At 37.2% G+C, this 17,833-nt stretch overlaps 1 protein-coding gene across 1 annotated transcript in view; it reads left to right on the top strand.

The window, feature by feature from the left end:
* LOC132296939 (PH, RCC1 and FYVE domains-containing protein 1-like) overlaps positions 1–17,626 on the top strand; it is a 49,871-nt gene extending 32,245 nt beyond the window's left edge. Inside the window, exons 3-9 of the mRNA XM_059794880.1 lie at positions 5,655–5,744; positions 5,890–5,976; positions 6,088–6,189; positions 9,210–11,285; positions 11,381–11,527; positions 13,447–13,913; positions 17,027–17,626. Of these exons, the coding sequence (XP_059650863.1) occupies positions 5,655–5,744; positions 5,890–5,976; positions 6,088–6,189; positions 9,210–11,285; positions 11,381–11,527; positions 13,447–13,913; positions 17,027–17,189 (3,132 nt within the window). The 3' untranslated portion in view covers positions 17,190–17,626. The remainder of the gene's footprint in view (positions 1–5,654; positions 5,745–5,889; positions 5,977–6,087; positions 6,190–9,209; positions 11,286–11,380; positions 11,528–13,446; positions 13,914–17,026) is intronic.
* Positions 17,627–17,833: the final 207 nt, after the last annotated feature.

The following is a 17,833-nucleotide window of genomic DNA, read 5'->3' as shown; positions in this document are numbered from 1 at the left end:
CCATGCCTACATCTTATATTCTTCTGATGATTTGCCAAAGAAAATAGTTGCATTCTAAATGAGGGTTATGCTATCAAGAGCATGGATTTCCATCCAGTACAACAAACTCTGCTTCTTGTTGGAATGAATATTGGTGATATGGCATCATGGGAGGTTGGTGGTATAGAGAAGCTTGCTTCTAAAAATTTTAAGGTTTTCGACCTTGGATCTTTTCAATGACTCTGCTGGCATATTTGGCCAATGAGTTTGCTGCATCAATGAACAGAGTGATATGGAGTTGTTATGGCACCCTTTTTGGTGTTGTGAACTCCAAGCACAATGTACAGATATATTCCTATCATGTTGAACATGATATACAAAACAACCTAGAGGTTGACACTCATATTGGACATTAGTGATCTTGCTTTCTTTCATCCAAAACAATAGTTATACTTCATAACTTGTGGAGAACCACAAGCAGTACACCTTTGAGGGTCATGAGACTCCTGTTTATTCTGTATGCTCGCATTATAAGGAAAACATTTAGTTAATCTTTCGGCAACTATTGAGAGTAAAAACAATAAATCTGATCCAGCAAAGTCTTCTCAAGTTGGGCAATCTGAAGATAAAAACACTGAACTTGTAGTTGTAAGCTAAGTCACATAAAGTGGGAGTGGGAGCGAGAGCGAAAGCAGGAGCATGAGAGCGTTAAATTTAAAATTATTTGAGAGCGGGAGCATTTTGAGATCGCCGGTATATTATATATTTTATGTATGTATATTTATTTTATATGAGATATTATTATATAAATTTATTAACTATTTTTTATTTTTTATTTCTTATTAATTTCTTTTATTAAATATGATATTTTTTAATTTGTTATTAAATTTAAGTGATAGTCATAATGTGTTTTAAAATATATATATAATGTAGTGAACTTTTAATGTCAAAACAAATTGTAGCCAAATGGTTTGTTTTACCACTTTTACCTGTTAAAGGACCTGTTCAAGACGTGGCTAGTCCATATACACATGCATGATTGTGACATGTGGCAGTAAAATAGTTTATACACATGGGCAAATGAATGAATTAGTTTGGATTCACGAACCCAATGCGAACTCACAAGTTAAGTTCGCGAATTCTGAAATTGGAATTTGCGGATTCTTGCAGCATCTACGCCCAATTCATGAATGCGCATGCGGAGCACAAAATCGCCACCCTCCTACACAAATTATGTGACTAAGGTTGTATGTGGTGCAGTAAGCAATACAATAGATTTATGGTTCTTGAATAATTTGGTCAGAACTGAAGCTTCTTCATTCATGGATTTGACAAACAATGGAATCCATATGCATGACCTGATTTGGGATGGATTCTTGGCACAACATACAGCTGGGAGTTCAATGTAAAAATCAGAGTAGTTCAAGTCTCTTTGTGGATGTAGTTATGCCACGTCACCAAAAAGTCAAGACAAGCTGACGTCACTTCAGTGCCAGCTCCAAAAGAAACGAGAAAACAAAGAATGACCAACATTCGGTCGATATTGGAAATCCAACTCAACAAAAGCAAACTGTCAATCGATGGGCCTTGAACCTTGATCCGACCAAGCCACAAACTATCGATCGATGGGCCTTGAACCTCGATCCGACCAAGCCACAAACTATCGATCGAGGGGCCTTGAACCTCGATCCAACCAAGCCACAAACTGTCGATCGACGGGCCTTGAACCTCGATCCGACCAAGCCACAAACTGTCGATCGACGGGCCTTGAACCTCGATCCGACCAAGCCACAAACTGTCGATTGACGGGCCTTGAACCTCGATCCAACTAAGCCACAAACTGTCGATCGACGGGCCTTGAACCTTGATCTGACCAAGCCACAAATTGTCGATCGACGGACCTTGAACCTCGATTCGACCAAGCCATAAACTGTCGATCGACGGGCCTTGAACCTCGATCCGACCAAGCCACAAATTGTCGATCGATGGGTTTTGAACCTCGAACAGACCAAGCCACAAACTATCGATCGATGGGCCTTGAACCTCGAACCGACCAAGCCACAAACTTCGCTCGATGGGCCTTGAACCTCGGTCCGACCAAGCCACAAATTGTCAATCAATGGGCCTTGAACCTCGATCCGATCAAGGCAGAAACTGTCGATCGATGGGTCTTGAACCTCGATCCGACCAAGCCACCTTCTGTCAAAGAAAACAAACAACGAAGAGTAATGGTAGGATTCTTGGAGGCCAATGGGAATGCAGAAGGGACTTTGGAATGGAGGATGGAAAATTAGCTAGGCAAGACCCAGTTTCGAGGATAAAAGCAAAAGACAGGATGGAGTAAGTACAAAGACCTTTACAACTACCCTTTATTTAGATCATTCAAGGAGATACGTACACTTAGAAACAGAACTAAAAGAATAGGGATTAGGGCATCATGATCCATAAAGGAACATGGGCTCTGACTCATCTTATCCGGAGGCCCAACATAAACAACCTGAATGACCTAGGGTTATGAAGAGGTGGCAAAGGCAAAAGGGATAAGGACACAAAGAATTGGGGCTCTGACATATTCTCCAGACTTGTCTTCTCTACCATCGTTTCAGTACTCTGATTGGGCTAGCTTTCTCTCCCTCAATCCCCTCTTCTGTATTTCCCAGATATTTTCATCTTTAGTTTGACTTGAAAAACAGGTACATACAATCTTCAAGCAAGTTTTGGAGATTTCACAAGAGAGCTCGAGAAGTTCGTGAAAGGGTGTTCTTTGTTGCTGAAAGAATATTGTTGTGTTTTCTTTGAGTAAGGAAAAGAAGAAAGAAATGATGGAAGACCTTATTTGGGTTTTTAATAGATCTTGGTAAATTGCTTCAAACTCGAGGGCGGGTCTTCTTTAGCGAGGATGGTTTGATGCAAATAATTAATAATGTCTTGAAAACTGTCTAGTCAAAATTTATTAAGTAGTAATTATGGTATGAAAATCTGAAGATGTCATGGGAATGGTAAAAGTTGTTATTAATGCTTTGTGGGTAGGTTAAAAGCAAGTATAGAAAGTGAAGTGTCATTCATAGTTGTCTTATAAAAGGGACAAGCCTCTTATCTGCTATAACCAAGTCTTTATCAATATACTTTTGAGATATTATCAGATTTTAAACTTCTCTAAAGCTTTTCCCATAATTCCCTTTCGAAATCTAGGCTCCAACAGTGATTGGAGTAACTCTATTCTTACTGCTGTAAGAAGATCTCTGTGTTTTTTTTTTTTTTTTTTCCCCGTTTGCTTCAGCTGGGGATTACGTAGATCATAAATCTACCTATTGTTTCTGCATTTTTCTAAGTGATTCTCTAATTTCCTGGAAAAGCAAGAAGCCAACAGTTGTTGCTCATTCTTTTGCTGAAGCTGAGTAACGTGCCATGGCTGCAACTACAGCTGAGATAGTTTGGCTATGGTGGTAGCTGAGATAGCTTGGCTATGGTGGTTGCTTGCTGATTTAGGTGTTTCTTTGGCTGCTCCAACCTTCTATGTACTGTGATAACAAGAGTGCTATTCAGATTGCACACAATTCTGTTTTTCATGAATGCACCATGCATATTGAGATTGATTTTCATTTCATGCGCCATCATCTTCTTCAGCTTGGCACCATTTCTCTACCATTTGTTTCTTCTTCTATCCAGGTGACTGAAGTCCCACGCTATTTTACGCTTTCATTTTCTTCTTAGCAAACACTCGAGGCTTCTCACTATCACATCGTGAGTTTGAGAAAGGGGTGGGGGGGTGTTAAGAGTGTTAGAGAGTTTTATGTTATGTATCTTTTGTTTATATTTGTTAGAGTGGTAGTTCTGTCTTTTCTTTGTTTGTCTTTTTCTCTTTTAGTTCTTTATCATTATACTCAGCTTTTGTATTTTGTACGCTGTAACATGCAATCTGCAATATAGAACAGACTGTTTTCTTCTTCTCTGTGCATTATTTTCATAACTGATATGGCAGCATTCCATTTTGCACTTCTAGACTGCATATGGCACTGATATCTTTCTTCAGTAGGCTGTCTTATCGAATTTTCACCTTGATATGCCTTTGTTTGCTGTCCTCTTGTATCCTGATGTCCAGATTAAGAGGTGAAATGATTCCATATTGTTCTAATATAGTGCTGAGATGAAAGTTTTGATATTGCAGATTCTTAAAGTCTTCTTTTGTGGCTATCTTGCTTCCTTGTCTAGCCATAAATCCACAATAATCACAGATCTTACCGGAAAGGCTCTGATACCACTTGAAGCAAACAGAAATAGAACATAATCTTCTTACAACAGTAACATAAACTAGAATTATTCCAATCACCTTTGGAGCCTAGATTTCTAAACGGAAATCTGGGAAAGATCCTTAAGAGAAGTATTTAATCAGAAAATATTTCAAAATTATATTGATGCAGACTTGTTACACCAGAGAGAGGGCTGACCATTATATAATATATAACTTCTAATGACTCCTTATTTATCCTAGAATGACTTTTAGAATTTCCACACTACATTAGTAACACTTTTACCACTTATCTAAGCTAACACTTAGTAGTTCCAACCCTCAGTTACTTAGTATAATGACTCTTTGACTTTTTCAAGACGCTTGCCAAAGCACCATTAATTATTTGCGTCAATGAGTAAGGGGAAACCTAGGAATAACGCCTATTAATGACCTGTTGTGGACTTGCTTTTCTTGTTCCTTTATCGTAGAAAAATAAAAAAGTAATCTGCCCATTTCTTACAAGAATATTAAAATTATGTAAACATTCCCTCAGGAATCTGCATTTTAACTTGCCAGCTTGGATTTTATTAGTGAAAACATAGCAAACCTTGGTTCAAATATTAGGAATAATTTGGCTGTAGTATCTTATCCATCTACCTCAGTGATTCTAGTGAAATGAGTAGTTTAAAATTTACATTCTCAAAAGTTACAACAGTACTCAAGTATGGATCCTGAAATTTGGTCCTTAGAATTTCTAAATTTATAAGTTTTTTGAATTCTCAAGTTGAAATGGACAAATAATACACATTTGACATTGTCCAGAAAAGGAAGGGAGTGTATTCTAACCAAGTTACCTACCTAATATAACAGGAAAAAACATATATGTAAAAAGGCATGTACTAATGTTTCCTTAGCAGCAGGCCAGATCGGGTGATCACTGCAATAGTAATTTTCATTTTATGCTATCCATGGTGCTTCGTAAATGTGACATTGGCAATGTATTTTAGTTCTATTTCTCTGCCTAACAATTCATATTGGCATTATAAAGTGCCGTTATTTTTAATGAATACATCACGGATGCACTCACAAGCTATTTTATTGTGTTCTTACAATGTAACGGCCTTTTCTCTGAAAACCTGTCTAGTAAATTCTATTTGTGTATGTGTTTTAGGATCTGAGATTCCATGCACTCATATCTATGCATGAAGGGTAGTCCAGCCAACATAACTGAAAACCTATTTATATTTTAATAAGTTGCACGAAGTTTAGCTAGATCTGTTTATTCATATATACGCATGTATATATAGATACATGAATTGGATTACATCAATTTGCTTAATATATCTATGAGGTATATGTGCTTCAATATTTTCTTCATCTAAGTATGATATATGAGTCAGCAACCCGAAATGTATCAATGCTTAGTCTTTGATGGTATTTACAGGATGAAACAACACTGATCTGGTACTCCCATGGAGAAGAAAGGAACCTGAAGTTGTCTTCTGTTTCACGGATCATCCCTGGACAGAGAACCGTGAGTTAGCACATTTGTTTGAGGGCGAAATGATAATTGTATATTTCGAGTTTGTTAACCCGCTTTGGCATGTGATGATACAATTATTCTTGTTTGGCAGTCAACAAGACGGATTGACCAAAAAAAATTTACTTACAACGTGCAGGCTGTTTTTAGAAGATATTTGCGCCCTGAGAAAGAGTACTTGTCATTTTCACTTCTATATAATAACGGTGAAAGATCTCTTGATCTGGTTAGTAAAAGTAAACCCTTTATTTTAATTTTGATACTTGTAAACCAATGTGAAAATGGGGAACTTTTAATTTTAGTGCATTGATTACCTTTAACTGAACTGACTACATAGATTTGCAAGGACAAAGTTGAGGCAGAGGTGTGGCTTGCAGGCCTAAGGGCTTTAATCTCTGCTGGCAGAAATAATAGACGTAGTCGGAGTGAAATTTCTGATGTAAGCTTTTCATAACTCTAATCCTTGAGTGAATAGTCATTTTCCCCTAAATTTTATGTTACTTTTCCATTTTCGGAGTACAATATTGTTATATGGTACACTAAAACTGTTCTTTTTGATAAACCAAAATGGGAGGGGTGAAATCGTTTATAGATAGGAATTTAAAAACTTCAAACTAAAGCTGGACTTAGGGTTTGGAACAAGGAGGTTCAACGTAATCAACATAGCTGACTGTTTGGGGGACTATAAACTGAGTAGGCACGCAATGATAAATGCAGCTAATCTTTTTTTATTTTTTATTTTTTTATTCCTAGTTGGTACTCACACACACATGTTTCCACCGAGGGTCGAACCCCTTACTTCCTTTGGGAAGTAGGGGCCTACTACCATTAGGCCACTGGCCCGTTGGTTAAATGCAGCTAATCAAGAATGCACAACACCAAATTACGAGGTAAACCCCCTAAAAGAGGGAAAAATATCCTCGAGGCTGTTAAGCCTAGGTAAGAAATCCTCTATGAATGAATTTGACTACACACTCACAATCTCACTTACCAACCCACAATATTTTTTACTCCCCCTGTCCCTAGCACTTGCCTCACATAAAGCTTGGACAATCACTCACAAATGCACCAACATAAACTCAACAAAGAAGTATAAAAGTCTCAAGCACTTAAAAGTAAGAATGAAATACACTCAGCTTGAGTAGGCAGTTGTTATGTTCACAGCATCAACGGTTTCTGCAGAATAAGGCTCCAGGGTATGAAAATTGGATGCAGCCTTAATCCCAGCTTGGTTGTGGCTGGCATAGGTAGATGTTAATTATAAAACTTTTTATTACGACTGTGCAGCAAACCCAAGAAACAATCATGAAACACGACAGAAAATAAACACGCCACACACAAAGAACATAAAGATTAGTGTGGTTCGACACAAGTCGTGTCTAAGTCCACGGTGAAGATCCGGTGAAAGGTTTCACTATGCGAAAATCAGGAGATTACAAGTTTCAGCTCCCAAACCCTAGCTCTCGCTCACACTCTTTTTTCTGCGATTTTCAGTGTCTCTCAATATCCCACTCCAAACCCTAAACGCCCTTATATATCGGGCTACAAGAGAGTACTAAACAAGGTCAACGACCCGCAATAAAAAAGGGTCACAAAAATTTCAACGGGTCGAAACACGACCCGGAACCAAACTCGGGCCACAACATCACACTTTGCTCACACCAAGATCTGCTTCAGAACAAACAATGTAGCTTGAATCTGCAGCTGTTTGGTTCTTAGCAGATTCTGTTTCCACAGAATGATGCTTTTAGGTAGTTGAATGTTTCTGCAGCCTCAGTTCTTGCTTGGTTGTGGCTTGAATAGGTTGCTTGTGATGAATGAAGCTTTCTCACACCAAGTTTTGACACAGAACCAACAATGGAACTATGGATCTGTAATGTTTAGGCTCACTGTAGGTTTAGGTTATGCAGAATAGACTTCTGGTAGGAGAAAAATGATGTAGCTCTTTATCTTGCTAGGTTGAGGCTCTAATAGAGAGACATTTACCAAAATGTCCTTATCAGGCTGTCAGTGTACACCTGTTTGAAAAAGGCCTCTAAGAAATGCTGCAGAAAGTTAAACCTTGATTTTTAAAATGCTAGGAGAGTACATATAGTGCAGGGAACAATATCTGAACTATAAGAGCTTAAATTGTCATTAATGAGGCAAACACAGCCCTCGGAAATTACCAAAGAAAACACTGCACTAGGACATAGACCAACACTTTTTGCCCTATGCAGTGTGAATTTAAGCTCTTGTATGGTCATTTCAAGAATTTTAAGCTTTTTGAGTATTGTCTTAGCTATTTTGTTAATACCAACTATCTAAGAGGCTAAGCTGAGAAGAGGGTGTAACTTTAGTCATTTTAATCCTCTAACATGGCTCTTTGACATGGCTCTGGGTAGACTTCAGGAACTCTTCCTATGCGTGTCCTCTTAGTTATTCTGGGGATCATAGAAACATACAAACCACCTACTCTTTAAATTTAATAAAATGAAAGCTGCTTGCCCTCAAATCACCTAATAAGTGTATCGATTACAATTTTAGAGTAATAGTGAGTTTGAAACTCAGACCTTGCTTACTCTTCCTCCAACTACTCCAAAAGCTTAAGCTGATTGAGAGGTGTAACTATCTTATTTACATTCTATAATGTATTATACCGAGTCAGAGATATGCTGAATTACAAGTTCTCTCTCTATTTTTCCAGTCAAGTTGTGGAGGTCATGTTACCCACTTACCCATTACATTATCTGAAATGTTGTCTGAAATTGGAATATGCAATTTATAATTCTCAAATAAGCAAATGCTTGTGTAGAAGGCACAGTAATTTTATTTTAGTTATTCTGTTCTTCAACTATCTATACAGAAGCTGGTACAATGTAAATAGATTAATCATTTCTATGGCCAGTAAGTTCCATTCTCACTTCGTCCACTATATTAAAATTTGACACTTGGCTAGCAAATTTACTTTTGAGTTAAGAATCATGTATCTTCTTGGATCGTATATTATTGTGATTGTGCTGCTTGAAAATTATTGATGGCCATCGCTGAACATGTTATATTCTGTGTTGGAATTCATATTATTTGTTTTACTTGGTTGTGCAACTCTATAGGAAGTTGCCATTATTTACCAGAACATTATGAATAAGTGTGGTTACAGTTGTTAATAAATCGCTTTTTTGTTTACTTGGGACTTCGTCTAAATTCAGTTTGATCTTGTAAGAATTTTTATTTGAATCTGTAGTTGTCAATCATGTAACGAGTGCATGTATTATTTATGATTTTATATTAAATGGTTATGCATTATTGCAACATAGTATAATAAATAATTTATGCACTCATCCATTTAAGTGGGGACAAAGTTTATGGTAATTTACTGTATTGTGCGATTCATTTGTTTGCCATCTCCAAGACGAACATTCTTAGTGGTGGTAAATTTTCCAACTGTGTAAAGCAGCTGTTTATATGGTTTTATTGCAGTTAAATGATGCTGCTAGTGATTTCAGTCAAAGTAGTCGTCGATTTGGTACAACAATAGAGTTCACTTCAAGCATTACCCGTGGTAGGGCTTCTGTTGATTCTTATTCCAGTGAATCTTCTTTGAGTTTGCCAGGCTCAGATGTGGGGTCTGGACGTGCAAATATGCAAGGAAGAACAAGTGTTGGAGATGGTTTCCGGATTAGTGTTTCAAGCACTCCAAGTTGTTCAAGTCATGGTTCTGGACCAGATGACATAGAATCATTGGGTGATGTTTATGTCTGGGGGGAAATTTGGTGTGATGTGGTTTCAACTGATGGATCTGGGGGTTCATTTCCTATAAAAACTGATGTGCTGATTCCTAAACCCTTAGAGTCAAATGTAGTTCTTGATGTTCAGCAGATTGCTTGTGGTTTTCGACATGTTGCTCTTGTTACTAGGCAAGGTGAAGTTTTCACCTGGGGAGAGGAATCTGGGGGTAGACTTGGTCATGGAATTGAAAAAGACTTTAGTCGTCCACATCTTATTGAATTTCTGGCAGTTACTAATGTAGATTTTGTTGCATGTGGTGAGTATCATACATGTGCTGTATCAACATCTGGTGACTTGTATACCTGGGGCGATGGTACCCATAATGCTGGACTTCTTGGTCATGGCACTGATGTTAGCCACTGGATACCAAAAAGAGTCTCTGGTCCTATAGAAGGACTTCAGGTGTTATCTATTGCATGTGGCACATGGCATTCAGCCCTGTCAACTTCTAACGGAAAGCTGTTTACATTTGGTGACGGAACATTTGGTGTTTTGGGCCATGGTGATCGAGAAAGTGTTTCTTATCCTAAGGAAGTCCAATTATTGAGTGGACTAAAGACCATCAAGGTTGCATGTGGAGTGTGGCACACTGCCGCTATTGTTGAGGTTATGAATCAGTTAGGTTCAAATGTTTCATCTAGAAAGTTGTTTACCTGGGGTGATGGTGATAAAAATCGATTGGGTCATGGAAACAAGGAAACTTATCTGCTTCCAACTTGCATCTCTGCACTTATTGACTACAACTTCCAACAGATTGCTCTGGGACATAGTATTACTGTTGCCCTTACTACTTCTGGTCATGTCTTCACTATGGGGAGTGCTGCACATGGTCAGCTGGGAAATCCCCAGTCTGATGGAAAATTACCGTGCTTAGTACAGGATAGATTGGTAGGTGAGTTTGTTGAAGAAATATCATGTGGTGCATATCATGTTGCTGTCCTGACATCTAGAAGTGAAGTATTTACTTGGGGAAGAGGTGCTAATGGAAGATTGGGACATGGGGACACCGAAGATCGTAAGATTCCTACATTGGTCGAAGCACTAAAAGATAGGCATGTGAAAAATATATCATGTGGCTCAAATTACACTGCAAGTATATGCATTCATAAGTGGGTTTCTGGAGCAGACCAATCAATTTGCTCTGGTTGTCGGCAAGCATTTGGTTTCACTAGAAAGAGGCACAACTGTTATAACTGTGGACTGGTGCATTGCCATGCTTGCAGTTCCAAGAAAGCTTTGAAAGCAGCGCTGGCTCCAACTCCAGGCAAACCACATCGTGTCTGTGACTCTTGCTATGCAAAACTAAAAGCTTCTGAGGCTGGTAGTGCTCCTAACTTTAATAGGAAAGTTACCACACCTCGTCAATCGATAGATGGTAGGGAGAAATTGGACAAGGTAATGACAAGGACTTCAAGAGTTTTGCTCTCTCCCTCCACAGAACCAGTCAAGTACCTTGAGGTCAAGTCAGCAAATCCTGGGACCAAATCTGATTCTTATTCTATAGTCCGAGCATCCCAAGTTCCATCACTTTTACAACTAAAAGATATTGCATTCCCAAGTTCACTAAGTGCTCTTCAATATGCTTTCAAGCCTGCTATGATAACGCCTCAGCCTCAGCCTGCAGCTTACTCAAGACCTGCTTCACCATACTCGAGGAGGCCGAGTCCTCCACGGTCAGCCTCTCCAATATTTTCTAGGGGTATCCTTGATGGTCTTAAGAAGACGAATGAGCTTCTGAGCCAAGAAGTGATGAAATTGCAAAACCAAGTACCGTACTATTCCCTTTTGCTATACTATAAAGCTGGTTGCATCCTTCTATTGATTCTTTGGCATATGTTTATTTTTCATTTTATTGACTTTAGGTTAGGAGTTTGAAGCAGAAGTGTGAAATCCAAGACAAGCAAATTCAAAAATTACAGGAAAATGCCCAAGAAGCTGCTTGGTTGGCCTCAAAGGAATCTTCCAAGTGTACAGTTGCAAAGGAAGTTTTTGAGTCCATAACTACTCAGGTATTCTTAATGTTTATATATATATATTTTTTTTCCAGCAATTTCATGGAATTCTTTTCACCACTAAGTGATATACATTCTATTATTGGAAATGGAATTTATAACTATTGCATCTAAATACACTATATGCAAGTAATTTTTTTTTGCGAATTGCATTTGTAGGTGCATTTTCTATATCGTAAATAAAATGTCTTGTAAGAAATTACTGTGTTAAGAAGAGATGGAACTGCTTCAACACGAGCTACCAATTTGCAGATGTGAAAACAGCCAAACAAATTGTGTGGCTTTTCTTCTAAAAGCACAAGTTCAGTGATATTATGATGTACAAAAAGGAAAAAAATGACCTGTTTATGGTTCTGGCCTCTGGCATGGCAAAAAATAAGAAGAAATATAACAAAAGTAAGAGAAAGGAAAGAAAATAGATATTCTTCTACTTTTAGCTTTCTCACACAAGGATTTTAAACCTGATTTGCATCTCTAATTTGGGGATGTTATATTGTTTTCAAGAGGTGTGGCTCTGAAGCTAGATTATAAAATCCAACTGGACCAGGGACTAGTGCCCCTGGCCATTTGGTGGTTTTGGATAGTCTGTTACACTCTAGGATTAGAATTGCCAAGTCCTTGTTAACCCGACCAAGTTTGGTGTGGTCCATTAATCTTGCTGGGTCATGACCAAAACTACATTGGTTGACACATCTACAATTTCATTATCACAATTTGTTCAATATCCCACTGCTTGAAGATATCCCTCTCAATTTCACTTTATGTCACATCAGGATTTATACTTGTCTTTATTTCAGCTAATCACAAATATTATATATGCTCCTTATCAATTAACAAGCATAAACGACAATTTCTCTAACACAATAAATAATTTCACAAATCATATATTCAAATAACATTTTTTTTTCTTTTTGATATATATTTTTTATTTTTTTGAAAAAAAAAAAAAAATCATCTACTTCCTATGATTCATAATTTCTACCACCATGTCAACACTAACTATTTTTTCTTACTATTTTAAGTTCGCTGTTTTTTATATTTATATTTTCCAGCACAATTTTTCCTACTCAAATTAAAATCCTCCTACTTTCTGTAACTCCATTTTTACCACCAGTACCATTTCTTCTCCTCATAAATTTTATATATCAAAGCATCACCAAGTATGCTATAAGTTTTACCGACCTTACTAAAAATACATCAGACACAATGACATTAATAAAATTCTCTCAACTAACCCATCTCGTTGGGTCTAATTAAAATTTCAATATCACGAATATTCTTTGGATTTAGTTAAGACAAACTTTAAAATCATATTCCAAAGAAGGAACAATAACAAAAATTTAGAATATTTGTTACTAAAAATAGACCTACTAAAAATTCACATGGTCATGCTTCAACCATGTGACACCATAGTTGAACCAGGAATAGGGTAGTTTTCTGAGTAATGTCTGATTATTATGGTTTAAACAATAAACATAATAAGTTCTTTTGTTTGACAAGAGAACCCAAGGCAGAGAAATCATTTACCCTTGTCCCTTTTGCTAATTTGTTCATCAGTTCTGGATATATTTGCTTTTGCAGTTGCATTCTTGCTTGTGTGCTTGCTTAACGAAATGCATAATCCGGGAATTTACTTTTGCAGTTGCATTCTAGCCTATGTGCTTGCTTAACTAGAGAAATACATAATTCTTATAAGCTTTGCTGCTGGTGTAGGCTTAAAATATTTCCATAGATTTTCTTGGGAAAATATTATGTTAAGGGTTTATCATTTGTTTAACAGAACCCATATTACATGATTCATTTATGGTGTCAAAACATCCATGTAAGATGAATAATGGCTCTCTTCTTATTAGTGCTTCTGTAATCTGGTATTATTCTAATGAGACTGCATTCTTACTTATTTTCATGCTATTCAGTTGAAGGAAATGACAGAGAAGTTGCCTCCTGAGATTTTGAATAGTGAAACCTTTAAAACCATGAATGCTCAAGTTGATGCTTTTCTAAATACAAATGGAGCTCAAGCATCTGAATCTCATTCTTCCTTGCCAGCACACTTGGTGGCTGATCTACAAGATCGGCCTGATAAAACTTCCTCAGTTGTTGAGTCTACTAGGAGGCGGTATTCTTGGATGGATGATCACGCTGATGCTGCAGGAGTTAGAGCCCTGTCACAGAATGGTCAGAGTATTCCGCAGCATAGCAGTAGGTTATCTGATGTTAGAGAAGATCTAACTCAACAAAGCACAGAAAGTGGCTCAAGATCACCTAAATCTACAAAGAATGAGGGACAAAGAGAAGTTATCGAACAATTTGAACCCGGTGTCTATGTAACTCTCCTTCAACTTCAAAATGGTACCAAGATTTTCAAGAGAGTAAGATTCAGGTATTTATGTTATTCCTCGTCTGTTCTTTTCTTTTATTTATTATCCTTTTGGTAGTGTTTTCCTTAACTTTTAGAATATATGTTCCCAAGCACCTGAACACACAAGAGATGCTATGAATATACCCATACACATTAGATAGTATGTTCACTAGTATAAGCCTAGACATTGTGATCTATGGTGTGTGTATTGGATGTTATTGTGAAGCTTTGTGCAATAAGAGGCTTGAATAAGTTCTGTTATACAAGCTATATCAAATTAAAATACAAGAATATTACCCTAAGAATGAAGAATAGGGAAAAGACTAAACTATCCTAAGAATAAAGAATAAAATAAACTCCCTAACAGCCCCCTCAAACTCACAATGTGACAGTAAGAAGCATTGAAAGTTTTCCTAGAAAAAAATGAAAATGCATAATAGTAGGAGTCTTTGTGAAGAAGTCAGCCAATGGTAGAGAGATGCTGCGAAGCTGAAGGTGATGGCGCACAACATGACAATCAATATCCATGTGCTTTGTATGCTCATGGAAGACGGACTTCTGTGCAATCTAAATTGGACTCTTGTTATTACAATACATGGGAGTAGGAACAGAAACAGGAACACCCAAGTATGGAGTGAATGAAGTGTCGGGAGTCATCCCCAAGCACTTGACTCGATCTTGGGCCCACATGACCCTGACCCGAAGCCGAAAAAGAAATAAAATAAAAACAAACGCGGAAAAAAAAAAAAAAAGATGACACGGTCGTCACAATGTTGGGTCCAAGACTGACAAACGTTCCACATCTGGCTTCTATACTTTCTATGGAGATCATCTTATATCCTGGAAAAGTAAGAAGCAACTAGTAGTTTTGAGATCTTCAGCAGAGGCTGAGTATCGTGCCATGGTCCGGGGTACTTGTGAGATTCTTTGGCTTCGATCTTCTTGGAGGAGCTAGGGCTAAGTGAAAAATAGTCCCCATACTTGTTTTGTGATAATAAGTTAGCCATCATGCTTGCTTCAGATTTTGTTCTTCATGAGAGGACTAAACATATAGAGGTGGACATTCATTTTATCAGAGAAAAGGTTCATTCGGGAATTATCAAGCCGTGCTTTGTTCGGTCCTCTAAGCAGTCAGCAAATATGTTCACCAAATCTGTTGGTCCATCTTTGCTTCATTCCTTGATCACCAAGCTGGGCTTGATTGATATCTTCACTCCAGCTTGAGGGGGAGTGTTGAAATATCTGTATTATTAATATTTTTATTTTTATTAGCTGTTTTTAGCCTTTTATTAGGTGTTTTATGTAAGATCCCTATTATCATGGGATCATGTAGATAAGATCCCCATAATCATGGGATTACGTAGATTTTGACATATTTCATGTTTTTCTTTTATTTGGTTTCCTTTCTTTGTACCCTATTCTTGTATATAAATATAGCTCTTGGCTCTCGGTTTGAGTAAGCCAAAACCCAAAACTTCTTCTTTTGTTATCTTGTTTTTCATCCCAAAAGCTGCCAATTAGAATCGCATGTAGGTTCCTTTGGCCATAATTGAACCAAAACCAAGATACATCTATTGCTCATAGGTAACTGATGTTTGACTATTGAGGATTTTTTATCCCAATTCCTATAGGTGAGGAACCTTACCTGTTTCTGATCAAAACGTACCATAATGGAATTCACATTACAGGGCTCCAAGATTTATTTTCTTCTAAGTTTTGAACTCACTGCAGAAAACTGAACACCCAGATCTTATCTGCACGCTCTTTCCCATCATCTAAACTGTAATTTTTCCTCATATAGGAAAAAAGGAATAAAGGAAATTGCTAGCCAGCTTACATTCATACACCTGCACTTGTTTTCATGTTTTCTAACCCTGATTATTAAATTTTTTTATCAACAGACTGGCCTGTGAAAAAAAATCTGGTCCCTTGTCATTCAATGGATTATTAACAATGACTCCAAAAAGTATCTATTATTCTCAAATTATAGGAATTAAGAAAGTGAAATTGTTAACATCTTCTTGGATTTCTTAATCTAGACATATATGAATGAAGCTAAAATTGTATCTCCTCTACCTTCCACCTTCCAAAGTGGAAGGTTGAGGGTTCAAGTCCCTATAGGGACAAACAGTGTATGTTATTTGCCGGGTCAAAAGAAAAAGAAAAGAAAAGAAAAGAGAAGAAGAATTTCAGAAACTTGGGTGATAGCTAACATGATGTGCTACCAACCAAATTTTTTGACTATCAACTCTTAAGAGAAGGTTTCAAATAGTTACGACCTTCGCACTTGCACAACCTTGGGTTGCTCCCTATTGTCATGCCTATGATTTTTTCCCTATGAATTTCTTTCTCAGATATATGGCAGCAGTAAAATACTTGGGCTCTCAAATGGGAGAACCTAAATTCGAATCTTGAGAGTAGCCACTTTTTGCAGATAATGCCAAAGGTTAGATCTGTATCCAGTCTGTCTTTCCCAGCACCCTTGATTAACAAGGACCATAATTGGTAATCACCTTTCTTTTTATATATAGAAGTGAAATTATGGTGAAGCAAGGAGAGGTCACATAAAGCTAGTAGAAACAGAAACTAAGAATGGAGAGTATAAGAGAATCCTTGCTTTGTACTGTTTCTTCTCATTCACCAGGAGAAGGTCCTGAAACATCCATCGCTTGCTAGTGTGTCGTGATGTAGAAAACATGATATTGATATTGTCATAGGAGGAAATAGAGATTACTCCATTCATTTAATTAATTTCCTCTTGACAAAATTCCCAGTCCTTGTAAATAAGGAGTATCCTTTTGTTGGCAATGAAAAGCAGAAGTAAACAAGAAAGAGTTCTAGAACAGTCTGCATTCAATAAGTAGATTAATTTTCATTTCCCTCTCCCAATGCCATGAATAAATTGGTCATTCTTGTCTAAATGCTTGTAGTTGTTTATGCTTATGTGTTTCCCTCATTGTCATTAGTAGTTAATAAATTGTGTGTTATTCATGCATTATTTTAAAATTTTCATGAATCATATGTTATTGCTATGAGAAAAGGTGAAACCATTTCTTTTGGAACAATTGTAGCCTTTTCTACCTAATATTTCTCTTATCGTCCTTTTGTGGATTTTGACTGTGACGATTCTACAGCAAACGAAGGTTTGCTGAGCAGCAGGCAGAAGAATGGTGGATGGAAAACAAAGACAGACTGCTTAAAAGGTACAGCCCATTAGTGACAAACAGCACTGCAACTGGATCATCCGTATCTCCAACGCCTGCTGAAGAAAATAATGAAGGAGCACCGTCTTCTTAGAGTTGATTTTGTAGTTTAGTTTCTGTCAATCAAATACAGAGAGTAGGTAGAAGAAATGATCAACCACTGATCACGAATCTTGTAGCTGACATATTCATCTTTTGAAGCATATCATTGAATTGACTTCTTTCAGGTAGGATGACACAGCAGGATTTTTCTTTAAAACAAGAATGAAAAGATCTCCATATTCAAATTGGATAGAAAGGTATTACGAGATAAAGTTTACATGATCTAGAAGCAGACAGGATCACCTGTAGAGTTTTCATTCAGTTGATTCTTTATTCTTTTATGCCGTATTATTTTCAGCTTCTGGAAATTACCCTTGTAGTTGTACAGGATGTGAACTTTTTAGAGCAAAATACATTGTCATTTGTAAAGCCAGCCATTTTGACATGTTTGAGTCCTCTGTGTAACGTAATGAAGTGCATTTCCCTCAACTTTACTGTTAGAAATAACGAATCAGGAATGTTTTTATTGCTTAAGGCTGGGTTGCAGATATCTCATGCATGCTGCCGTTGACTTCAAGTCACTAGGCTGCCATCATGTCAGGAAGCAAGCGTAACTGTTCACTTAACAAGCTATGACCAGGAATTTCAAAAACAATCATTGTCCGGAAGCAAAGGTATGTTTTAGGAAAACACTTT

This window comes from Cornus florida, unplaced genomic scaffold (genome assembly GCF_030987335.1).
Source record: "Cornus florida cultivar Cherokee Brave unplaced genomic scaffold, ASM3098733v1 CherokeeBrave_3.0.0_Hap2_Chr01, whole genome shotgun sequence".
Lineage (NCBI taxonomy): Eukaryota > Viridiplantae > Streptophyta > Magnoliopsida > Cornales > Cornaceae > Cornus > Cornus florida.
This window is presented reverse-complemented; position numbering and strand designations above follow the sequence as displayed.